A 26,312-nucleotide genomic window follows, 5' to 3' on the forward strand; every position below is an offset into this window, starting at 1 on the left:
TTTTCCACAATTACTCGGCACTCAGCAGAGGGGGACAGACAACCCCAAATTTGAGTTATAACAAGTCAATTCACCATTGATTCGTTCACGCCGAGCTTACGTGCAGCGGCTCTATTTCCCTCCTGTAGTGCCAGGTCGATAGCCCTCAACTTAAAAGCGGCATCATAGGAAGTTCTTTTTGTGGTTTCCATGATGAGGGAGTTTGAAAAAAATCTCTTTTGTGCCTGCTGCTAGCACTTGTTGGCGCTTTCTTCTTTGATTTCCAACTTTGACGTCCCATGATTCATATCCTGCTAAAGAGCCCCCTGGTGGTTAAAGAAAAATCCACAGAAACGCCGCACCGGGCTATAAGCCGCATGGTTCAAAACGTGGGAAAAAAGTAGCGGCTTATAGTCCGAAAAATACGGTATATTGTTATATATATTTGCTCCTTTAATATTCTTTTTTAACATTAGCTTATTTTGGTAAAAACATTGTAAAAGGGTCTTTTGTGCCTTTCTTTCATAAATTGCTGTGTACAGCTTGCATTTGTCAGTTTGAGAAACAGTTTTTTCCTTCTGCCATTTGTGCTTAAATTATACAAGAAGAAGAAGAAGAAGAAGAGAAGTTTGTTCACTGCAAGTAACAGTAAAACAAAATATTGCTTAAGTATGCTCATAAATACTTGGATTTGAGGTGGGGTGTGTTGTTTAGCTTTTGAGCTTTTTAGCTTTTTACTACTTAGCTTTTGAGGAAATTATTGACATGTCCAAATTAGTCCAAGTTCACATGCCACAGTTTCAAGGAGACAGTTAAGATAACATTATTCAGATGTATCATGAAGGAACAAATATTGTGCCACATATTTTATTTAAAATGCAGAAGATCTAATCTAAGATGATTAGAGTTGAGTGATGTCAAAAACTGCAGATCACGTGCTGTTGAATTTGGATCAGTGGACTGATCAGCTACAACATTAAAACCACTGACAGATGAGAGGAAAACATTTGTTATCTTGCATCTGTGAATGGCTTCTTTTATCAAGTAAACACTTTGTTCTCTAATGGCTTTGTCACACTAGAGTAAAAACAGGACAGCAACCTCCTTGTGACTAGGAAAAATCACCTATTGCCCCGTGAGCACATTTATTTTTTTTGCTGCGAGAGACCGACTGTCAGTAGCTGCAGTGACCAGCTGCCCACCCTCAACACACAGGTTGCCAGGTTGCCTGGTGGGAGGTGACTTTTCTCCTAACAATTGTTGGCCAACTCGGACTGACTGCAGACACTTTCAGTCAGATTGGTGAAGGTTTGTAAATAATGGCCATCTAATTTATGAATACTCAGACTGCCACAGTGTTACAGTTAGTCAGTCTGCACCAGTGAGTGCAACTCATCTGTGATTCATCTCTTTTCAGTAGGAGACTTGACTCAAATGGTTGCCAAATGGTTGCATTCTAGTTATGTTCCTATATAAGCGAGGCTGCTGAGCGCCTATGTTATCTTGCAGTTAAACGGATATCCTACAGAAACTACGTCACTATTTGTGAAGGAATTTCTGAATCTCTGTTTCAAATCTGTGAGGTTCTGACTGGAATGTAAGTAGTTAATATGAATTTCTGTTTAATTTGAATTTCTGTGTATGTAGATGGCAACAGATCTGCAACAGATTTGCAATTTTTGCCAGTTTATCACAGTTTTGATTGCCAAATTGACCCCATTCAAATACAAACTGATAACAGATAGCAGACTGACTCCATCTTGATATACCGAAGTTGCTATGAAGACACCAACTGTTAGTAGTTGCAGACCTGGTCCCTGTCTTCAAAGCAACCACTTCAAAGGTTCATTGCTGATGGTCACAGTAATTTTGGTCATGCTGAAGTCTCAAACTGCTGTTTTCCCCAGTTTGACTGTGGCATAAGTTGATGTGTTGGAGCAAATGGAAGCTTCAAAGTGACTTTGATAAGTGGCAAATGGTGTTGTGAACGTCACTTGGCAGGTTCTGGGGGGCTCACAGTGCAGTTTTTAGTGCCTACATAAACTGGTGGATAAGCAAATGAATTCAATGGAGGACCCGAATTGCAATCTAAAGAATCTGCTGCTAATATCTTGGTGCCAGAACACCTTTAGTAGTCTTCTGCTGTCCTTAATTTAACAAGTCAGAGCTGTTTTCCCTGGGGACCAACACAATATGAGGGAGCTGGTTTTAATGTTGTTGCTAACCGTTGTAAACTGATGTGTTTATTATGGGTGAATATTAAAAAAAGAGTGCAGAAATATTTCTGATGTCATGTAGGGATGCTTTTAAGATGATATGAGGACAATTTAACTTCAGAAGTGTCCATGTATGCTCTTGAACATCTGGGTGATTCCAGAGACTGAGTTACCTAAAAAAAATAGCATATTCCCTCCATGCTACAATATAAAAGCATTTTTTTCTCTTTGACCATGAGTTACTTCGATTCATGTTCTCTGCTGTAAACAAAACAGACAAAAACAATACAATCGCTCTCCGTTCAACTGAGTCTCAAAGAAACGTTTCCTCATAGTTTTCATCAGGCTCCCTGGATTCAGAGTCTCTGGATACTGATTGGGCCACCTCAGAGAGGCTTAGAGAGGCTGCCCTGGTCACACTATCATAAGATGGTGGTGAGGACGTTAAAGTATCCTCCACTGTCTCTGCAACTCCCACAGGCCCATAATGCTGGATCATGGAGGCTATCAGCCCCTCTGTTTCTGGAGCATTCTCCACATCCACAACTGTCTCGTAGTTTATTTGTCTGTAGAGGTAGGATGCCTGCTTCATCTGCCGGCACACAAGATGCCTCCTGTAGCACCTCTGGATGACGATCGCGGACACCTCCTCTAGTTTGCGCCGCAGTGTTGAGGTGATGGGCTCATGGGAAACTTTGGATGGGTTGGTCACCATGAACTTCTCCTCCATTTGCTGTTTCAGAGCATCCATTTCCCCTGACTCTCCCAGGACACGCTTTGTGAAGGCAAACAAAATATCCAGGCAGTGGATCCTGTCCCCACTGACCATAGGGAGGTCCATGGAGATCAGCTGGATTTTGTTGGGCTTTGGGATGCGCAGCGGTTCCGACAGAGTGTCAGCAAAGTGCGACAGCATAGAAAACTCAATGAACTGCGTGGCCTCAGAATCAAACTTCTCCCAAACCTCGTAAAACATTTCAAAGTCATCCTCGCTCAGTGGCTCTGTGCTCTCCTCTGTGGCAACACTGAAGTTCTCCAGAATGATAGCTATATACATATTTACCACAATGAGGAAAGAAATTATAATGTAACTGACAAAAAAAGCTATGCCCACAGAGGGGTTGCCACAGTTTCCTCGGGTGTTAGTGCCTGTGTTGATAAAGTTGAGGTCACACTCATCTGGGGGGCTGGACATTATAGGGCTCAGCAGGTTGTCCCAGCCTGCTGAGGTGCTGATCTGAAAAAGGCAGATCATGCTATTCCCAAAGGTCTCAAAATTAAACATATCATCAATTCCATCTTGTTTTTTCACATAGGCAAAGTTTGCCATGCCAAAGATTGCGTAGATGAACATGACGAGGAAAAGTAGGAGACCAATATTGAACAGTGCTGGCATGGACATCATTAAGGCAAACAGTAAAGTCCTTATTCCTTTGGCTGCACGTATAAGTCGAAGAACACGTCCGATCCTTGCCAGTCTGATGACTCGAAACAGGGTAGGAGATACAAAGTATTTCTCAATAATGTCAGCAAGAACAATCCCTGAAATGAGAGCAGACAGGAATTGATTTGTCTCACTGAACAAGGACACACTCAAATGTACCTACAGCACTGTACAATATACAACATGTAGTCAAATTCAGTGAAAAACAAAACAGACAAAAGTTGCTAAACTGTGCCACAGTTGACTAACAGGCATGCCAATAAGGTGATAACTTTTTACACTATATTGCCCAAAGTAGTCACTTGTCTGCCTTCACACACGTATGAACTTGAGTAACATCCCATTCTTAATTCATAGGGTTTAATATGATGTCGGCCCACCCTTTGCAGCTATAACAGCTTCAACTCTTCTTGGAAGGCTTTCCACAAGGTTTAGGAATGTTTCTGGGAATTTTTGACCATTCTTCCAGAAGAGAATTTTTGAGGTCAGGCACTGATGTTGGATGAGAAGACCTGGCTCACAGTCGCCGCTCTGATTCATCCCAAAGGTGTGCTATCAGGTTGAAGTCAGGACTCTGTGCAGGCCAGTGAAGTTCTTCCACACCAAACTCACTCATTTATGTCTTTATGGACCTGCTTTGTTACTGGTGTGCAGTCATGTTGGAACAGGGAGAGGGCATCCCCAAACTGTTGGGAGTTGGGAGCATCAAACTGTCCAAAATGTCTTGGTATGCTGAAGCATTAAGAGTTCCTTTCACTGGAACTAAGGGGCCGAGCCCAACTCCTGAAAAACACCCCCACACCATACTCCCCCTCCACCAAACTTTACACTTGGCACAATGCAGTCAGACAAGTACCGTTCTCCTGGCAACCGCCAAACCCAGACTCATCCATCAGATTGCCAGACAGTGATTTATCATTCCAGAGAACACGTCTCCACTGCTCTAGAGTCCAGTGGCAGTGTGCTTTACACCACTGCATCTGACACTTTGCATTGTGCTTGGTGATGTAAGGCTTGGATGCAGCTGCTCTCCATGGAAACCCATTCCATGAATCTCTCTACACACTGTTCTTGAGCTAATCTGAAGGCCACATGAAGTTTGGAGGTCTGCAGTGATTGAATCTGCAGAAAGTTGGTGACCCCAGTGCACTATGCACCTCAGCATCCTCGGACCCCAGTCTGTGATTTTACACGGCCTACCACTTCATGGCTGAGTTGTTGTCGTTCCCACTTGCTTCTACTTTGTTATAATCCCACTAACAATTGACTGTGGAAGATTTAGTAGTGAGGGAATTTCACAACTGGACTTGTTGCACAGGTGGCATCCTATCACGGTACCATGCTGTAATTCTCTGAGCTCCTGAGAGCGACCCATTCTTTCACAAATGTTTGTAGCAGCAGTCTGCATGCCTAGGTGCTTGTTTTTATACACCTCATGGCCATGGAAGTGACTGGAACACCTGAATTCAATGATTTGGATGGATGAGGGAATACTTTTGGCAATATAGTGTATGTTTCAAGCCTATTGTGGCCAAAAATAATTTATTTCAGCTTTAATACCCTTGTGATTTGTTCTAGACATTAGTCTTATATGACATTATTTCAATGGCAATTACAATGATTACAATTAAAGGAAGAAGGAACAAAAAATGTAAACAACATTTTTTTTTCCACTTCTTACCCACAATAGAGAGAATTATCACCACAAAATCAAAAATGTTCCATGCAACGGTGAAGAAATAACAACGGAGAGCAAAGATCTTGATCAGGCATTCGGTGGTGAAGATCACAATGAAGACCATGTTGATCTTGTTGAGGATGGACTCCATTCGCTCTGACTGCTCATCGGTTTCCACCATCATGGTCACCATGTTGACGATGATGAGCATCATGATCATAATGTCGAAGGCTTGCTTAGACACCAGATCAAAGAAGAAGGCTTGGATAATGTTCTAAGATTAGGAAAAAATAAACATTAATTATCCAATGCTTAACATGGTTTGCAGTATTATTGATATCACATTAAAAATAAAAATTGAAACATTTTAAATGTATGTATACAACTACACAGAAGATGTACAGGTAAGAATTCGTATTTAAAAATGTTCCAAATTTGTAAACTATATTGCTTTACCGCAGGTCTTGGTATTGGCTTTTGAGGCTTTTTAGTTCCTAACTTCTTCATAGCGTTATAGTACTTCTTCTGTTCTTCAGTCATGAAGATATCTTGCCCACCTAAGTATAAAAGAAAAATATCTCACATTATTTTCTATTTATTCTATTTATTTATTATCTCCTATTAAATGTTCAATACAGGGAAGTAAAACCAAAAATCTTAAAATCTATTTTTTGCACTAGAAATCTAAGACTATTAATGCATCTATTTCTGTAGCTTCAAATAAATGAAATAAAATAATAAATAAAAATAATTGCATGCAAATGCCAAGTGATACCGGCCTGACATCAGTGTTTGTAATACTCATCTTTCTTTTCTGCTGATTGAAATTGTCAATGATGACACCGATGAAGAGATTGAGGGTGAAAAAGGAGCCGAATATGATGAAGACTACAAAGTAGAGGTACATGTAGAGGTTGATTTCTTTTATGGGTTGTTCCTCCACCTAAAAAGAAATGGTTTTATTAGTCAGCTAGTTAACATGTAAGATATTCATACTACAGGTCGTGGAAGGAGATAAATATACTTACTCCTCGTGAATCAACAGCTGCGTACATTATTTCCATCCATCCTTTAAATGTAGCCTGCAACATAGCAGAATATAGCACAGTATCAGTGTCCAGGCACTGCGCTGTAATGCTACCAGCTTACTTTAGAAAAACAGCAGTGCCAACCTTCTGATCTGCTGTAAATATCATAACAACTACAACACAAGAAAGATTGATCTAGACAAGTGTCTAGACAAGTATGAAGTGAGTGTTCCATAGGAGCTTAAATATGGTGAACAAGTTCTTGTGGTGTTTATTAGCAGAAACAGGCTGGCAGATGGACATCATGTCTGACAGGTGAAATAAGAAAAAACTTACCACTTGCAAAAGAGAAAGGTAGCCAAGTCCCACATTGTCAAAGTTGACCTTTACTTTGGTCCAGTAGAACTGGGTGTCATTCATGGCAAGGCAATCGGACTTGTTGTTGACCAAAGAGACACTGTGGATAAAGCCTGTTCTGTTCACGCATTTCCCAAATTTGCCGGCAAACAGATTGACTCCCATGATGCTGAAGATGAGCCAGAAGATGAGACACACAAGCAGCACATTCATGATGGAGGGAATAGCTCCTATGAGGGCATTCACCACCACCTGATGAGCAACAAACAATAAATCGGGTCAGAAAGAAAGTATGTTCTATTAGCATTTTTTCAGTAGCTTATGTGAATGATCTGATTTAGTGCAGGTCAGCCTGATAATCTATGATGTGACTAAACAAAAATTTAGTTTCCTAATTCTAACTCTGAGCCAACAGGACAATTTATTCCCAGTGATTTATGTTATGGTAATCCGTTGTGCAATAATACATGTGTTGTGTATTGTTTGTGGCAGTATAGGAAAAATCAGTGGGATACATTACAATGTCACAAAGCGTCATAGAAAAACGGGGCATTTTGTACAGTAGTGTAACATTCTGTGTAAATACAGCCAAACACACTAAATCCTAAAAACCTTTGAAGAATAAAAAGATTAAAACCAAGCTACTGTGTTACAGTATAACAGCATTTTTTATTTGCTGGAGTGACTGATGGTGCTAGGAGTAGGGTAAGGTGAATTCTTGATATCTTTCATAAAAAAACAAGAAACTCAGGGTATATGGACAGGGACATACATTTACACTCATGGCCACTTTATTAGGTATTAGTACCGGGGTGGACCCCCTTTTGTCTTCAGAACGGTCTTAATTCTTCATGGCACAGATTCAGCAAGGTGCTGGAAACAATCCTCAGAGATTTTACCCCATATTGACATGTTAGCATCACACAGTTGGTGTAGATTGGTTGGTTGCAAATCCATGGTGAAAATCTCTATTGGATTGAGATCTTGGGACTGTGGAGGTCATTTGAGTACACTGAATTCACTGTCATGTTCAAGAAACCAGTTTGAGACGACTTGAGCTTTGTGACATGGAGCATTAGCTTGCTGGAAGCAGCCACCAGATGATGGGTACACTTTAGAAATAAAGTAGCGGACATGGTCATCAACAATGCTGAGGAAGGCTGTGGTGTTTAAACAATGCTCAGCTGGTACAAAGAGGCCCAAAGTGTGCCAGGAAAATTCCCCATCATACACCACATCCATCTACCTGAACCGTTGCTAAAAGGCAGGATGGATTCATCCTTTCATGTTACACCCAATTCTGACCCTCCATCAGAATGTCGCAGCAGAAATCAAGACTCTTAGACGAGGCAACAATCAAGCCTTTCAGTCATCCACCAAGAAGCTGAAGGACTACTGTCTTTTACTGGATAAGTAAAAACTTTACATGCACAGTGACATCTGTTCCAAATTTGTATCTGCTAAATAGCTGCTGAGACATTGTAGACCAACCAACCAATCAATTATGCTAGTCCCATTGCTGAAGTCGCTTTATAACTCGGGATTTCTCTATAAGTAAAAGCATACCCTCTTCAATGGAGGTAATATTCCTCAGATAAATCAGCATGTTAGTAGTTTTTTTTTTTTTGGCTTTTATTGTTATACTGTATTATTGTGGTAGCAGCTTGCTTTGTGTATGATGTCCAAGACAAATTTCCCCGTGGGGACAATGAAGTATATTTGATTTGATTGATTTGATTTGAACCGACAGTGTTACAATGGCATGAGAAGAGAACAGAAAACCTATGTCTCACCCTCATGCCCTCAAATCTGGACAGAGCTCTGAGTGGTCTCAAAGCTCGGAGGGTCCTCAGGGACTTGATGGCAGCAAAGTCAGAATATCCCAGTGAATTCGCTACCAGGCTTATCAGGGACACCTATGCAGAGTACACAAAGGTATATGAACTGTGATAATCAAAAAATCATTACTAATGCAGAGGTCTGTGCTTAAACCTTTGAGAGGAAACACAGCGAAAAGTACCGAATAAAACAATATCACATAGTCATATCAGCACATTTGTCAAGAAAGTGGATACATTTTTAGTAACTCCAACACTTATAAAGCATAATAAACAAAAGAGAGAATCATAGAAGACACATAAAAAAAAAAAACATTTAAAGAGCCATATTTACATTTTTGTGCATTTTGGGACATTCCACAGTTAGGAACACAAATATTTTAATTTTGATGTTTAGATTTGATTTTGTTTTTGAATCATCTTTTTAGCAAATTTAGACTTCCACTCTATTCTACATCCAAAAGAAACAAAACAAAATGGTATTCCGCTGTTGAATGACCCTTGGATGACAGCTATGAATGAAAATGGCATGAAAAAATATGAAAGAAACTCATGTCATGACGGATGATGACAAAACACAGACAAGTATGCACATATGGAGAAACAGTATCCATGCATGCATACTCAGCTATATATGCATAGAAATATGTATATATATCAAATAGAGTGAGTTTTATAAAGAAGTTTTATCTTTCTTTGCCAAATTTGTTTCCCAATTTGTTCCAAATTGATCCAACGAGTTCAGTCAAAACAATTTAGGGCTAATAAGGTCCCAATGATCTGTAGTTCTTTATAAAAGTCCTTTTACACACGTGTTTGGCCAATATATCTAAAGAAGATGCTCAAAATTAATTTCAGGACTGCAGAAGTCTTTGGCTCCATGACAATACAGAGAGAAAAATACAAAAAGAAAGTAAAAGAAAGTAAAGGTTGTTATGTTTATAGACAGAAAAGTAAGCTATGATAGGACTTCCTTCAAACACACAAAACAAAGAACACTCCAGTGCCTGAGTTACACAAAACAGTTTAAACATGAATTCAACTGGTGCATTTCAAATGTGAAAACAAGACTACATTTCCACAGTAAACCAGATCTTCTGTAGATAAGCCTCAGATCACATGAAACTATTTGTTTTTGATATAAAAGCCAAAGTCTTGTACCAAGCGCTTCAAACGATGACAGCTGAGAGTTTTTTTTTTTTCAGTCACATTTTATATAAAAAGTATTTGTTTGGAAACAAGACAGTGGCTTTTGATATCGCAACAGAAGGCGCTTACGAGTGAAGAAACACAGAAGCATTTGTGATGCAGATGCAAGTTTCCAATCCCAGAGTCCATACTCACCTGGGACCTGCTAACTACAACTTACCCTAACAATAGAGCGATCTGTGGCAATCTGTGTAACAGCAGGTAAAATCAGAGGAAGTCAAGTCAGGCCTCGGGCTGCACGCCTCAGGCATTACGAGTGACTAAACACTTACAGAACCGCATCCAATTCCCCACAAACATGTCTGATGCTCAGAAACTGTGACAAAACTCCAACTGGCAAACAGCTTCTTTTAAATCATCCAAATCCCGGCACAAGAGCAGCTGCAAAAATGTACAATGTGTCTACTGTTTCAGTGTGTGAGTTAGCAGGGAACCGCTTCAAGTATTGAAAAAGCTGTCTTGAGTTTTATTTTATTCGCTATTATTACCTTCATTTTACCCAAAGGTCCCATTAAGATCACAATCTATTTTACTTTTTTGATTAGTTCAAAATCTCAATGAACCATCAAGTGCTCTCCTGTGAAAAACCTGGCACTCAACAAGCTATAAATCCCACAAATATGACATACATTCATATTTGACATCATTCCTTCATGTCGTGTGATTAAAAAAAAAAAAAATGCAGCAAAGGGTTCACTTACATCCACGATCAGAAAGTCGAGCCAGCACCAGTAGTTCGTGAAATATTTCTTGAAGCCGTACGCGATCCACTTGAGGAACATCTCCAGCACGAAGATGTAGGAGAAGACTTTGTCAGCATACTCCAGCACCACCTTTATGACTTTTCTCTTTTCAATGTAAATGTCTTCAAATGCCTGCAGTATAAGACAACACAACATTACATCCACACTGCATCACTACATGCCGAGCATAAAAAAACCCATCCGTCAGCAAAGGTTTTTTTTCCTTCAAGAGTACCCGAAGGTGCAATTTGGACATCGGCCAGCTCAACGTCTCACCAAATGCACGACTGGCAAACACTGCAGGACTTTTATCACTTAACATCAGTCCTATGCAAGCATCAGTATAAGGGAGGTAATAATATTCTATAATAATGGACCAAATTAAGCTTATTAAACACATTTACTGCCTCAGCAGTAAGTACAGTAAGTAAAGTACGTACAGAAATTGTTCGAAATTCAGAATCTGCCTCCTAATATAGAAGTTTAGCAAAACTACACGTGTCGTGGGCAACATTTAATTTGATGCTATTTATTTATTTCACGATGAAAAAAAGGCAGATTCCTAACTGACCGCGCTCGTTGCCAAATCGCAAAGACTCCAACTTTGTAAACAGAGTCATGGTTTTATCAGCCTTACCAGAGCCCCGCTGCTGAGCAAGATCATGAAGATGATGAATGTCTCAAACCAGCTGTGCTCCACGATCTGGTAGCAGGTCTTCCTCAGCCTCCACCAGGCCTGGCCCAGGCCTTGGCTGGTGTCGATGTTACAGCACTGGCAGTGCCTCATGCAGACTGTTGACAGTGCAACGCAACAAACCAGCATTCATCACATAGCACAAAGGAAAAACCTTTTAAAAAACATTTAAAATGAATGCACATCAGCAGTTCCAGTGATGTTACTACTTCTTACTCACCTTCAGGAAAGCATTCATCTGGCTCCATACTGTCTTCATCCAGCAGTGACAAGTTATCTTCCTCCTCTCCGGGCTTCCTTAGATCCACCGTGCTGCCCTCTGACAGGCTGATCTTCTCCTAAGAAGTGAAGTCTCACTGTTACCAAACAAGTCCATTCATGTGGAAATGGTCCTAAGCTGTTTTACATCTGTGTGTTCCATAGCCTGCTATGACTTTGCTGATTGGGTTGTTGCCATACATGCAAAATATTTCAAGCATCCTTTCCTGCCTGGTATGAGCCTGTGTGGATTCATCCTGTCAGAGCTAGCTCACCTTAATGCACTGACGTGCCTTTCAATCTTCTTTGAGGCTTAATACAGTTTTGATGAGATTTTCACCTGTTGTAACAACAGCATATTTCATATGATTTATGGGACAGAGGTGCCGCTTCAATCCTGTAAAATGGTATGAAATTTAATCCAGCATTAAAGGGAATGCACCGGACCTGGAGACCAAATTACCAGCATTTCCCCTCTTTAAAGACAGTTGTAGAGATGATGCACTGGTGGCACGTCAAAAAGTGTTTAAGGAAAGGTGATATATTTATACTCCAGAGAAGACTTAAACAGTTATTTCAACAGTGATTTATTTTTAATTATCTTCTTACACATAATATTCTCATCATTTTTGTGTGTGTTTAAAGCTCTACACATGTAGAGCAGCTGCCCAGTTAAGCTGATGGAGGGTTGGAGGAGAGTTATTTATTTATTTGTTTCCATTTTCCATGATGCCTTGTGCCTCTTTCCCTCCCATGCACTGCTGCATGGGAGGGAAAGAGGAAGAGAGAGCACCAGACTGCAGGCTGCTCAGCTCAGCTGTGTCAGTTTAATCTGCTCTACAGGACCTGGCTCCACATCTGGCCTGCTCCTGTTTTTCTGCCAGACAGGACAGGAGTGACACATCCTCTGCCTCAACAAACGCCCGATCTGCAGGACAGTCTGACTCTAACGCTTTCAAATGAATGCAGTATTAACTTAAATCTTTACAAACACTGCGAGTGTTATTGCTCTCGGCCTTGTAAAACCCTAACACATTACATTTACTGATGTGTTTTCATGCAAATGAAAGAAACAATAAATATAGTGTTAATTGCTGTTACGCAGTGCACTGCTTCAGCCAGTGTTGGCCTGTGAGCTAGCTGGCTGATACTGTTTAAATAATGCTAACCCACATAAGACTCAAGGGGGAGCTTCTCAAGCTGTGGCACCTGACCTGTTGAATGCTCTGTCTGCTTCCCTAAGAGTCCCTCAGACGCTTTGAAAAGCGTGCTAAAGACGTATCTGTTTAGACAGGTTTACAGTGATGCACCATGTCTGCTGAGTGTGTTCTGCATTTTTAATACTGAATTCTTGAACTGCTTTAACTCCAGTCGTTAATGTTTTTTTCTTTGTATTGCTTTTAATTACAGTTTTCTGTCTTTTAAATTTTAATGACTTGAATTCAGTGTTTCAAGTCTTAATACTTGTTTAATCCTCGTTAATGGGTGAAAAGAGTGCTATATAATAGGAGTGCTAAATTCTGTGTGCTATATAAATACATTTTGGTTTGCTGGCTAATGAAACAAATATTAGCCCTAGCACTAATTCAGCTGCCTATGTCAGACTCAGTATTGTTGCCGTTGTGCCAAACACCATGACATACACCATATGAACAAAAGTAGTGAGCCACCTACACGTCACACCTACAGGAGACGCAGGGAAACAATGAGGTAATTATACACAAACACAAGCTGGGCATACATGTTGAGTGTCTCATGCTGTGACAGTGTACAAAATTTCAGACCATGTTGCATGAAAACAGGAATATAAACACAATGTTTCCATCAGCAGGTAAGCAGAGCAGCTTGTGCTTTAGAGTGAATTTATATTTTGTAAAAATGGCGAGATGAGCAAATAAGACTTTTTCATTCTTAGCAAAAAATATGCTGATAAATTAAAAATCTCTAAAGTCGGTGAATTTAGAGAACAATGAAGCCTGAACTTAAGCTCCAGTCTTGTGCAAGCACATGCTTCCAGACACAAAAAAACTTACTGGTTTGTTTTCTTCATCCTCCGATGACTCTGAGATCTCCTCTTCCTCCAGAAACTCCACATCTGACTCCCCAGGTGCGATGGGAACAATGACAGTCAGGTTTGGATTGGTCATGTAGCTGTCCTCCTCTGGTATGATGTACTTCTCTCCATAACGCCCAAATATCCCTCCATTGCTTTCCACATGATTTCCAACCGGCTTGACGGACTGACCGGTGTCCTTGGCTTTCTGCTTTCGACGCTTCAAGCTGCGGTTGAAGAGGTTGATGATGCTCGTGGCAAGCCAGGAGAAGCCAGTGTGGATGCGGGCGATGGCAATCTGAATGTTATTCAAGTCCCCATCTTCGTCTGGAGCAGAGAGATTGTCTGAGCTGAAGGAGCTGAGCAGCAGGGCCAGAAAGAGATTCAGCACCTGTTGATAGACAAAAAAAAAGATGTCACATTACATCTGAATTGAAAAAACTATTACATTTCCCTTTAGAGCTATTCAGGCTTAATATGGCCTGGACCTGGACCTGGGGTTTTAGGTGTGAAAAGGGTTAACCCAGCAGAATAATGTGTGTCCACATTATGCTTGCATCACCATCTCAAGTGCAAAGCACTGAATGGTTTAGCTTGAGGAATAATTTCACCTCACGCCTGACATGATGTTCCATATATTTTGTCAACATTGAAAAATCCTGCAACGACAATATGCTCAGACACATGTGGCCGGTGTTCCAGTCCTCCTGAAGTCAAGGTTCAAAGCATCCAACTCCAAAGTAATCTGTCTTCGAGCTTAGAGAGCAGCAGCATGGGGCATAACACTGCACATATGTGTGTGTGTGTGTGTGTGTGTGTGTGTTCACTGCATGAGTGATGTGCACAGTTGGCAAGGCTCATCTTTAGCCACTGAGCTAGTCAGAGATGGGGAGCATGAGCAGATGATTAGTGATGAATGCCCTCCGACCTTCTCACCCTAAGTCTCCTGGATAATCCCTTGGATAAACTGCTTTCCCACGATTCATGTGCAGCGAGAGGTTTCTGTCCATTAAATTCCATAGGGAGCACTGGTGTGCTCTGATTTTTGGTCTAACAAGGAAATAGAGTGAATGAAGGCATCTGTATCCAGCATCAGTAATGCTAGAGCAACTGCAGTGCACGCTATAGGTCATCCCCTCACTTTGACATTGTTATCCAGTGCTGAGGGAGTATTTAATGTCTATATAAACTAAAAGGCTAAAGCTACGTGTCTCAGGACAGATCACTAACAGTTTGTTATCAAGAATATGAGCAAAACCTTTTCAAACATCAGTTTTGCTTCATTACTGGGCACATGTATGGCATCAAATTCATGAAGCTAACGCCTGAAGCTCTGTGCTGTTCATTTTCCTAACATATTTAATTATCTCATTAATTAGAAAACGTGTTTCTGACTCCATATCTGGTTTTAAAATGAACATCTGGGAAATCGGTGTTCCCTCGTTTATATGCAAATCTATACAGCTAACTGAAATTTGAAGTTCTTTAAGTGTGAGTATTAGTTTCTAGATTTCTGCATAGTTACATGTATTTACAAAATGTATATAGATTTTTTAATCTGCATAAAAGACTGCGCCACATCCAACAGAAACTGCACACTTATGGCCTTGCTCCATTTTTAAAGGGTTTTAAAATGATTAACCAACAGAGCTAAACTCGTTTCAGCACAGATGGTGTTAATATTTAATGGCAGAAAAACAATATGGGCTTAACATGACATGGAAGAAAACTCTGGCAAGCATCTTTCTCTTGATTGGATTTGAATAGTATGTCTTGTATATTTTTGCTAAAGGAATTTAAGGCAAGTGAACAAGCTAATGACATTAAAACTAGATTTTTACTTGGATGAAACGCTGTTATACTGAATAACAAGAAGTTTGCTATGTTAAGCATCAGCTCTGGAATGACACTGGATTTAAAACAAAATGACACTGCCAATGAATGCATCCTGTGGATGACGTGTGCTTTTCCTTCCGGGGTATTTTTATCCATTCTCATTAACCTTAGTTCGCAGTAAACAGCTGGACAACAGTTCATCATATGGGTGGACCAGTGAATGCATGTATCCAACCACTACTGCACAGAGCAGCAGCGGTTGGATACAATTACAGCTGGATTAACCTTTTTTTTTTCTTTTCCTTTTTAGAAAATAGCTGCATGTGTTGATATACAAACTGTGCAAAATTCAAAAGCTGGTGCTAAAACAGGGTGAACCCTCTGCAGTGTTTGTACAGCACTTAGGCCCCAATTTCACCCGTAAGGCTTAGCTCATTAGCAGTGGATAAAAAGGCAGTAAAGCTGCACCAGCACTGAGTTTGTCTCTTGTGGCTTCAGTTTGCACGGCAACATGTGCAGCTAATACATAGATATATGATGTAGCACAAAGAACAGATGGTTTATGTATTGCAAAGTTACACTCCCAACAGCAAAAAAGTTGGGACACTGAGTAAAATGTGAATGAAAACAGAATGCAATGATTTGCAAATCTCATAAATCTATATTTTATTAGCCAGACTTGCTACCAAGTCTGCTAAGGCTAATCTGAAATTACTGCCACACTTTCAGTGCAATGCTGAAAGGTACTCATTTACAGATAAAGCTTACAAATTTGATTATAATTAACTTCAAGGATGTTCCATTCACATAATACACAATCAGCAGTCCTCCCTAGTGCCACGTAATCCCAGATTACTTGTGACATCACCATGTGGATTTGGTAGCATTGAAGTGCTACTGGATCTCACTTAGTCATCGTATACTATTAAAAGGGCAACTTTGCCAGTGTTTTAGAACACCAAAAGCACTTCTTCCGCTAAAGGCCAATGACCTATTTTGTAAGTTTAAAGAAAGTAATCCAGATTCACACCAAAATTTAATGGGACCTGTCTTTGTCCATGCTCCACCACCTTTTATGCTTTATAGTTTTTACATAATCTTGCTGACAAACCATCAGACAGACAGAAGAGCACTGAAAACACACCTTTTTTTTTTTTTATCAAGGAATAAAACACTGGCAAAGTTGCCCTTTTAATGCTTTCTCAAATATATACCTGATATTTGGGATTTAAATAGTTTTTAAGACTTTTCCATGAACTACCTGTTTTCAGATTACTTCAGCTGCTGATTTAAACATCTGAGGTGTGATCAAAAAGTTTTGTAATTCCACAAATTAAAATAAAAAACTGAATTAAATTCCAATCTCCCCTTCCTGGGGAAGTGCTGCTCCAATTCCGGCACGGTTTCTAATTTTACTTTGGTCTGACCACCTGCACTCATATTTGTTAAAAATAAAAGCAAACTTTCAACCTAAATTAAATTTTGGGGAAGACGATGAAGTCACATGGAGCCAAATCTCAGTGGGTGGTGAGGGATGATAATGTAGGTGTGGTCAAAAACCTCCTGCTACCACAGGATGGGACAATGGCATGATGATGTGACAGTAAATTCCACGCTGAAATTCTGACCCTGCGGTAATTTATGATGAAAAACCATGTTGATTGCACTTTTGACCTGAGGCTGATCAGACTGGTGTCTAAGTCAGGTGGCTATGATTTCCTTTTTAGAGATCGCCGGTGACGATCAAACAGGAGTTAAAGTTGACCTGTTAATCTGATAAGCCGGTTAATACATAATACTGTAAAAAGAGTTAATTTTTTATTTGCTGCAGCTTGTCATTGTTTCCAGCTGACGGCATGGAGACATTATCCATCCATCCATTCTCTTCTGCTTATCCAATCCAGGGTCGCAGGGGGGCTGGAGTCTATCCAGCTACCACAGGGCGAGAGGTGGGGTACACCCTGGACAGGTCACTACAGCAATAAGAAAATATTGATATCCTCTGACCCGTCTACACCTTTGACACATCCTTTTTTCCTTTTCGTTCCTGTGATGCGTTCATGGTGCAGATGGTAAAGTTGTGTTTGTGGTACTTCACCATGTACCTAGCACTACCAAAGGGCAGCCAACATAAACAGATTCACTCTTTAAAGTGGCAGGAAAATTAAAACTCATCTTTTCAAACAGCTCACAATGCAGTTTGTAACACATTGTGTCTCAGTAGCTAAATGTACAACTGCTGTATTACTCAGGGAGAGAAAAAAAGCATGTGACACTCTCAGAGATGTAAGAAAGACAGGAGAGGAAGGTAAGTTTTTTTTTTTCAAAGGTAACTCCTCAGCAAGTGACATCTGATAAACTGGTAATTTTGCCTACTTGTAAAATCCCACTAAATTTTTGAGGGTTTTTGGATATTGGATTTCAATATCATGCATGATGTGCTGAATGTGTTTTTGTGAAATGTCTTGCAAAACAATTTGAAGTATAATAATTTTGTTATTCAAAGGCTGCATGATAAACTGGACAGTTTAGTCCAGGCTAAAGTGGTTAGCTTGAGGGGCTGTGCTAATGCACTATGTGGAGCAGGTGGTGATGTGTGTTTTCAATGTTGGGTTACATCATAGGTAGCAGACGTGTATATATTTAAGGTGATAATGCTGATTAAATTTAAATTTTTACCTTTTCTCTGAGCTTTTTCCTGTCTACAGGTTGTTTTTTAAACTTTTTAAACTGTCGCACAGAGAACAGGGCAAAGGCCACACAGACACTTTTCAATAGAAACTCTTGTTGGTTTTAGTTTTTTTGTGAGATTTGCTGATACAAAAAATACAGAATTTCACCCAACATAACCTTAAAGTTAGAGTTTTAGACACTAAGTCATAAGAACTTACCACCAGGTTCCCTATGACCATGACCAACATAAACACCAGGATGCAGAGGGGCTGGCCAGCAACTTCCATACAGTCCCACATGGTCTCGATCCACTCGCCGCACAACACCCTGAACACAATCAGGAAGGAGTGGAAGAAGTCCTTCATGTGCCAACGAGGCATCTGACAGTCAAAGGAGATCTTACAGACACAGTCCTGATAGTTCTTGCCGAAGAGCTGCATGCCCACCACAGCGAAGATGAAGACAATGATGGCCAACACCAGCGTCAGGTTTCCCAGGGCGCCCACTGAGTTGCCGATGATCTTGATGAGAGTGTTGAGAGTAGGCCAGGATTTGGCCAGCTTGAAGACTCGTAACTTTGGGATAAGAGAAATGTGAAGAATACAAATGATGCTGCATCTTTACAAGAGACTGACTATCACACTATGAAAACTTAAATAGACTTAAGAATAGAATCTTTAAGACATCTTTGTAGTTTTAGATGCAAGTGGTGTAAAGTCTGAATTTTAGGACTGATTTCAATCAGTGCACAACTCTGACATGTGGTATCATTACTGGTTAAAATGGACATTTTATGCTCATTTCCAGGTCCATATTTTTATTCTTTAGCTTGTTTAGAGATGTTAATTAATTATTAGTTTTTTAAACTTCACCCATATGAGGACCTTTAGGTCATCAGCTGCCTGTTTGCCATTGGAAGCAGCTGAAACTGCTCTCCTGTTGATCAGGAGTTCATCAGTGGAAAATAAAATGGTGAAAATTTTCTTCAACGTACAGCAGAGAGCTGAAAGAGTTGTATGAACAAGGCTTTTCTTACCAGTCTGAAAGATCGCAGGACAGATAGTCCCTCCACATTGGAGAGGCCCAGCTCCATTAAACTGAGGCAAACAATGATGCCGTCAAAGATGTTCCAGCCCTGTTGGAAGTAGTAATACGGGTCCAAGGCAGTCAGCTTTAGAACCATCTCAGCTGTAAAGATACCTGTGAACACCTAAAAAAAAAAAAAGACAGTTTGAGATGAAAAATCTACCGTAACAATCTCTTTAACAGGAATATTGTGTAGCTACAATTCATTTCTTACACATTAATACATAACTCCTCCAGCTCTGAAGCATTTACTGTCTTTTAGAGCTGTTCCTCTTTTGCTGGACACAAATAAACAATTTCACACTCTCACAACTGTCTTCAAAATAATGCATTTATTCATAGAAAAAAAAATATTTTAACTCAGTTTAAAAAAAAAACATTTAAATCATTGGTGTATCTGGACCAAAAAGTCCTTTCTCCTCTACCAAATCTCAAACATATTTTAAGGTTTGTGAGATTTCAGACAAAAGCATCTAGTGAATAAATGAGTAAATATTACCACATTTCCAGACACTGGTGACACTGCCAGAGTCTAAAATTCACCACCAGAGGGAGATTTCAAAAGAGGAATCAGTTCCACCTCTTGCTAAAAATACTCCCTCTTACCAAGGATAATCACAAATAGTCTAAATCAGAATCTTTGACAGAGGATCAACATCACTGTATTTGACCTCCTGTCCTGCACTGCCTAACCTGCTTTAAAAAGCAACCTGTCTGATACAGAAACAGATTATCTGAATACCGGCCAATTTGATTCCCTCTCTTCTCTATTCTCTGTACTCTCCCCTGCTTATCTAGCACCCAACAGTACTTATAGAAAGTGCGTTAAAAGCTGGAAATGTCCCTCTGTTATCATTAAAACCTTCTTACCAGATTGCCCACTGAGAGCATGGTGTTGAACTCCTCGGTCATGGGGTAGTGCTCGAGTGCCATGAAGAGGGTGTTCAGCACAATGCATATGGTGATACCGAGATCCAGGAAAGGATCCATCACCATTAACTTCACATACTCCTTCAGCTTCAGCCACCAGGGGTAGCAGTCCCATATCAGGTACTTCTTGGCAAATGTGTACCAGCAGGGATGGCACTTCTGCCTTGATTCCTCCAATTCTGCAGAGATACCACAATGAAATATTCTATTTATATTTGCAGCTCACAGCCAAGTTAACTGATGTTAAATCTCAAACAAACAAAAGAAATAACGTGATGCTAGCTGAAGTTGCATTATCCAGGTATCTCTCTCCCAGTTAAGGCCAAACTAGCAGTGTTTAGTAATTCAGTATTATATGTAGTCATTATTACTTGCTCCACTCCTCCCTGGTCTTGCTTTTGTCTCCTCTTTCTCCTTTTTCACTCCCAGGACAATAACTCCTCTTCAATTTCATTTTTGTCATTAGGTTTGCATAAAAAGAATCATAAACTTCACTTGCAGCAGGAGTGAGTGGAGTCAGGTAAAGCCCCCTTAGGAAGGTCAGGTCTCTTCTACTGTCACTGCTCATTTGCACATTGCCACTGCTGTAGTTCAAAGTTTGCCAACCCTGGGGAGTCACCTACTGGCTGGAGGGCCCTAAGCCTTTAGAGATGCTGTTAACTTCGGACAGGACCAGGCCAGCAATTTCCAACCCTTTTGCTATGCTGATTAAGGTTATATATAATGAACAGATATGAGAGTGGCATATTTCCCCACTTACAACTCTTGGTAAGAAAACCAATAAGTCCCCAAAATACAATGTAATTTCAGGACACTTCATTTGACAGTGAAATGTACGCACCGTCCATGGCATCACTATAAAAGCTGACAGAGCTCAGGCCTCTTTTCCTGCGCAATGGAGACGGATCTGTCACTGTTGGGGAAGGCTGCAGGAGAGGCCTAGGAACTGTGTCCTCTGCACTGCAGGGCTTCTGACAAACAGAAAATACCTAAAGAGAAAATATACAAATACAAGGCTTTATTGTCTTTTTCATTTGGAAGGTTGTTCTTTAAGATCAAAGTAGATTTTTTTTTTTTTTATAAAATATTACATGATATATTTGACATTTTCAGGACAGTCTCATCACTCACTGTGTCTTCCCTGACTCTCTCCATGCTGTGAGCTGGCATGGACATAGGGGTGAGCAGACCCATGGTCGTGACTCCGTTATGGTCGAGGGAGACGTTCAGCCGACCGTTGACATTGAGGCTGGGGGTGAAGATTTGGGAGCAGTGGCTCCTCACACTGCCCGTTCTCCTCTTCCAGTGTGTCGCTGTGGAACTGGTGCGACTCCTGAAGGTGTCTCCATGAATGCTGTACTCATCGTCCCCGAAGTCAGCCTCTGAGTTGTTGCGAACCCGGAAGGAGCTGAAGATGCTGTTCTGGCTTCCTCTCCTGGTGCTGAGAGGGTGAGAGGAGAGCGTGGCCAGCAGGGGGTGGGCTGGCAGGGGAGACGGGGGAGGCTACAAAAATACAGAGAACACATTAGCGTCTATGGTTCCAACCATTAACAACTTGACAGTGTACTTGTTTAAGTCATGTACCATTACTTCTTCCAGGGGCTCCATCTTCTGCTCTGCAGCTTCTTCTGCAGTTTCCTCTGACAGCGTCCTGTGAGATCTTCTTCTTCTGCTGCTGCTTCTTCGTATACTTCCTGTATACTTCATACAGAACGGAGACAGCTCTGGTGACAGCGCTGAGTCTGTCTCCTGTACTTGTCTTCTTGCTGCCAACTTCAAACAGAAAGAAAATATGTGACAGAGTTAGTGTTTTGTCTCTGTTTAGCTGAAAGCACACAAAATACAACAATACACTGCACTCACTCTTTGCTCTCTTCTAAGCTGTTCCATGGCCATCTGAAACTCCCGCTCTTTCTGCCAGGCCTCAGCGATGGTTGCCTGATTCTGCTCCTCATAGGCCATGGCCACTACTGCCAGGATAAGGTTGACCAGGTAGAAAGAGCCCAGGAAGATCACTAGCACAAAGAAGACCATGTAGGTCTTCCCAGCTGAGCGCAGAGTCTGAGGGCATCAAAGTCAGTGAAGTCAATAAAACCTCCGCTTCACCGGAGTTATTAGTTCAACACTGGCTAGCTATCTATCAAAGCTAAACAGCTCAGTTCAGCACAGAAAGCAGCACACAGTTGGATAATTAAAGGGGAACAATTCACAGTTTTACCCTCTTCATCTGAATTCCTTATTTGGTATGTTAGGGTATGATTAACTAATGAACATTTTGTGTTTCATGCCAACACATTTTGCATGGCACCGTTTCATCCGCCTTGCTTTAAACGACCAAAATGAATGAGAAACCTACAACACAGCCATGGCTGTGCTGGTCTCTCAAGACGTCTAGCCTTCATTTATATTTAAGTTTCTGGCTACTTCATGAAGTGAAATCTAATATTTAGGTATGTTAGCTGCATCGCTCTCTCTCCAAAGGCTCCACTATGTTCCCCAGTTACTGATTCATTGTGAATGTCACTGGAAAGTTCATATGCTTGTCCACTAAATCAATATTTGATTCAGTTAAATTATTCTAAATTATTCTAAACTGTATTTGTGAACCAAATCCCACAAGAGAAACTTTTTTTGAAGGTTATCACTCCAGGAAGCTGCTAGAGGAAACACTGAAATTCAAAAATTGCACCTGGTGAAACAGTTTTTCCCAGTAGTCCTGTGTCATGAGACGGAAAAGTGCCAGAAAGGCCCAGCCGAAAGTATCAAAGCTGGTGTAGCCATAGTTTGGATTCCTCCCTATTTTTAGGCAGTCAAATCCCTCTGGACACTTCCTGTAATGTACAAACAATTGAGAGGCAGAAGAGAAATGATTAGAGACCAGGCCTGATAAACAAAGAGTGAGCACAGTGAAATCAAAAGCAGCTGTGCACAGATATAGATTTTCCGGTGTGCGCGCTGCTTTACTAGAGTTAAAAACATTCAGAGTATCTACATGTGGCCCTGCGGCCTTTGACTCCATAGAGAAAAGAGGCAGATGAGTCAATAAGTACATACTATCATCACCACTATTTCAACAAAGAGGGCACTTGAAATATGTTTCAGACAGGAGCACTAAACTGCACTGGAGCAAAGGGGATTAGCCAGATGGATATCAAATTGCAGCTGGAAAAAAAAAATAACTAAAAAAATCAGGTTGATTCCAGCGTCTCTGATCTTTATTGTCAGCATAGTGGCATTACAGCAAATATTTAAGTCCGGCCGCTGAGAACAAGCTGGACTGCCATGTCAATCAGAGTGCGGAATAATTTCATAATGGCTGGCAAACAGCTGGGCGGAAGAGCAGTGCTGTGAGAACAGCTGTGGATCTCACCCACCCGCCAGCTAAGCAGGAATGCTCACTAATATCCAGCAGTGAGGACAGAGGATGCTGTGTGAGGCCAGCGACATCTTCCTGTCAGGCCGTCGTGCTGCTGCGTCATTCATCTAAGTAATCTGTTCACATCTCTTAATCAATGTGACAAAACATTTAGTTTATTTTATGTATGTCGTTGTTGTTGAGCAAAACTAAAAAAAAAAAAAAAAATCTTTCTGCCCCAAAAAAAGAAGGATTTCATTGACTTAATTTCTCAACAAATCTTGTTAATTTGGAAAGTCAATCCCTCTTCTTCACTTTAGTGAAAGAAAAATAAAACCTTGACTTTTAAAACTAAAATGTACAAAACCAGCTAAAATAAATATAAGGAGGAAAATGTCTTTAGTTTTAGTCTTTGTTAAGTTGGTCAAATTTATCAGCTTAAGGAGGCTTTGGAGCGCGTGTTTATCGAGACTGGGATGTCTTCATGACTCTGAGTCTAATGCCAACTGAAAAGTTTATCCCAGGACTCGCTCACTTCACATAACCAGCATTTTATCCCCCCCTTTATTCGCTTGGAGTTGCTCTATGCCACTGACTTTCTGTGGCTTCTGTTTGGAGCTCTGCAGTCACTGAGTCAGCAGAGTGTCGGCAACTTTTACTCACTATAAAAGGGAGTTTTTCCTTCCCACTGTCACCAAGTGCTGCTCATAGGGGGTCGTTTTGACTGTTGGGTTTTCTCTGTATTATTGTAGGGTGTTTACCCACAATACCTTGTGACTGTTTGTTGTGATGTGGCGCTATATAAATAAAATTCAACTGAACTGAACTGAATTATGCACCTGACAAACCCACTCTATTACTTTACAACGTCTGCCACTTCATGGCTGGGTTGCTGTGGTTCCTGAACGCTTCTGCTTTGCAATAATACCACTCAGCTGTGGAATACGCAGGAGGGAAGAAATATGATGAACTGACTTGTTGCAAAGTTGCAGTTCAACACAGTGGCTAGCTGCCCTGGAGCAGAAACTGTGCGTTTCCTTATCTGGAGAGCTGACAGGGCAGGGGATATACAGAGCTCCATGTGAAATTAGATCACAGAATGGGATGAACATGCCTGATGTAGCATGTGTGTTAAGCTCTTCTCCTCGATGTCAAGTGATGCTCCACAAAAAAATGTCACCGTAGTGTTTTATGCTCTTGGCGCCTGTGTCCTGAACATGTATCTCTGCATGAGGGCAAACCCGATCTTGTCATTTCCATCCAAAATATGATCAGCATAGCCAGTACCTACATATAGTTGCATCCTGCATGCACACTGAGGAAACTGGAAAAGGAAAACTGTGTTAAAAAATATAAATATAGAAATGAATGGAAACCTGTGGCTTCCTGTAATGATAGGAAACATGCAACCAAATATATATGAAGTGATGGCATGTATTTAAAAGAAGATTAAATATGAACAATTAATGATTTCGCAAGTTATTTTATGCAAGTAACACAGGGGTGTGTCAGCACTCCACTAAAGCTCTTTGCTACATGTTTACAGTTTTTATTTTTTAAAAGTATTATCTTTAAGAGCATAACATCAATTTCCTGCTGTTTGTGTAACAGAGGAGCATCTGTCAATGGCAATAATTTTCCCCGGGTGGGGCTAAGGTGGTGGGTTTGCTGCCCACATCACTTCAGCTTAGGGCAAAAGTTGAAACTTTCAATACTATCAGCCATAATCCTTAATGCATAGTGGTTTTAAGATGTGAGGGGATAAGCACTTGCCTTGACTCTACAGTAGGCGTGATGGGTGCTAGTGCGCATGTGTGTGATTGTGTGTGTGTGTGTGTGTGTCATCATAACGTATCCAAAGCTTTAATTTGGAAATCTACTCAGGGATTACTTGTTGGAATACACTCAAAAGATTAAGCATCCTCTATGTTTTACGTCCTCCATCCTGACCTGCTTAATATCTTGCTCTTCTCCACAGCCAGCCTCAGAAAGTTTCATCTAAAAATGTCGCACAAGTTCAGAGGCCGCCTCAGTTATCTGCCAGCAAAACCACAAGCTACGTTATGGTTACTTTAACCTGTCGAGCACGTCGTGAATCTGCGCCACACTTGCTTTAACTGCAGTTTAACTGTAAAGGAATTTAATAAAATGTAATAAGTGCAACAAAAATGCATATCCTTGGTGATGATGCAGCAGTGTTCAAATAAAAAGGAGAACAAAGGATGAAAGGATGCTATCGTAGGTTCAAACTCGGTGGTATTGATCACTGTTGTCTTTTAGAAATCCACAAATGGCAAAAACACAAAAAATGGGCAACAAAAGAAGTTCACTCGTAGCGGCTTGTAGGTGGGACAGCTGGATAGGTCATATCAGTACTCGTCTGATCTTACTGACCCACTATTTATGGGAGTTTAGTGACATCATTTCCCCCTCCAAATCTTTTTGCTCTAACTTCAACACAAATTACTGAATCAGATTGTACTTCTTGGGAGATTAAGCTCCTGTGCTTTTGGAGGAGAGGTTACCAAGGGAGATTAAAAACTAATGGGTGGCTGGACTCTGTTGCCAATAGAAATGTGTGACTACACCCATAATGGCTGTACTTTTTCTATTAACTTGTTAAATTACTGCATTAATAGCTATATAACTGTAATCCAGTACCAAAAAAGTCATATACTTACATTTTCTTTAATGGAAAAAGTCCACTGAGGAGGATTTTTTCAATTTGAGAACCTTTTGCTGAGAAAAGGTTAAATATTAAATAAATATATAGAATAAAAAATTAACATTTATATTGTTCTTTGACTTGTCTGCATTAAAAAAAAAAGGGTTATGGCAGTGTGAGAGTGTAAGCTCACCCAGACTGACAGTAGTATTATTCTCCTTCCCTCTTCTTTAGTCTTATTATTAGTATTACATTAAGAAATGATAACAG

At 40.5% G+C, this 26,312-nt stretch overlaps 1 protein-coding gene across 1 annotated transcript in view; it reads right to left on the bottom strand.

Annotated features, from left to right (window-relative positions):
• Positions 1–386: 386 nt before the first annotated feature.
• The window catches only part of LOC115796257 (sodium channel protein type 4 subunit alpha B-like), a 42,608-nt gene continuing 16,682 nt past the window's right edge, over positions 387–26,312 (bottom strand). The window contains exons 9-28 of the mRNA XM_030752577.1: positions 22,712–22,853; positions 21,886–22,083; positions 21,607–21,795; positions 21,154–21,525; positions 20,864–21,011; positions 19,963–20,201; positions 19,043–19,216; positions 18,225–18,581; positions 13,478–13,888; positions 11,407–11,524; positions 11,130–11,284; positions 10,451–10,624; positions 9,910–9,936; positions 8,496–8,618; positions 6,682–6,954; positions 6,346–6,399; positions 6,123–6,260; positions 5,774–5,878; positions 5,321–5,591; positions 387–3,737 (exon numbers count right to left, since the gene is read on the bottom strand). Coding sequence (XP_030608437.1) covers positions 2,509–3,737; positions 5,321–5,591; positions 5,774–5,878; positions 6,123–6,260; positions 6,346–6,399; positions 6,682–6,954; positions 8,496–8,618; positions 9,910–9,936; positions 10,451–10,624; positions 11,130–11,284; positions 11,407–11,524; positions 13,478–13,888; positions 18,225–18,581; positions 19,043–19,216; positions 19,963–20,201; positions 20,864–21,011; positions 21,154–21,525; positions 21,607–21,795; positions 21,886–22,083; positions 22,712–22,853 — 4,897 coding nt within the window. The 3' untranslated portion in view covers positions 387–2,508. The remainder of the gene's footprint in view (positions 3,738–5,320; positions 5,592–5,773; positions 5,879–6,122; positions 6,261–6,345; positions 6,400–6,681; positions 6,955–8,495; positions 8,619–9,909; positions 9,937–10,450; positions 10,625–11,129; positions 11,285–11,406; positions 11,525–13,477; positions 13,889–18,224; positions 18,582–19,042; positions 19,217–19,962; positions 20,202–20,863; positions 21,012–21,153; positions 21,526–21,606; positions 21,796–21,885; positions 22,084–22,711; positions 22,854–26,312) is intronic.

The sequence above is a fragment of the Archocentrus centrarchus genome, chromosome 17 (genome assembly GCF_007364275.1).
Source record: "Archocentrus centrarchus isolate MPI-CPG fArcCen1 chromosome 17, fArcCen1, whole genome shotgun sequence".
Classification (NCBI taxonomy): domain Eukaryota; kingdom Metazoa; phylum Chordata; class Actinopteri; order Cichliformes; family Cichlidae; genus Archocentrus; species Archocentrus centrarchus.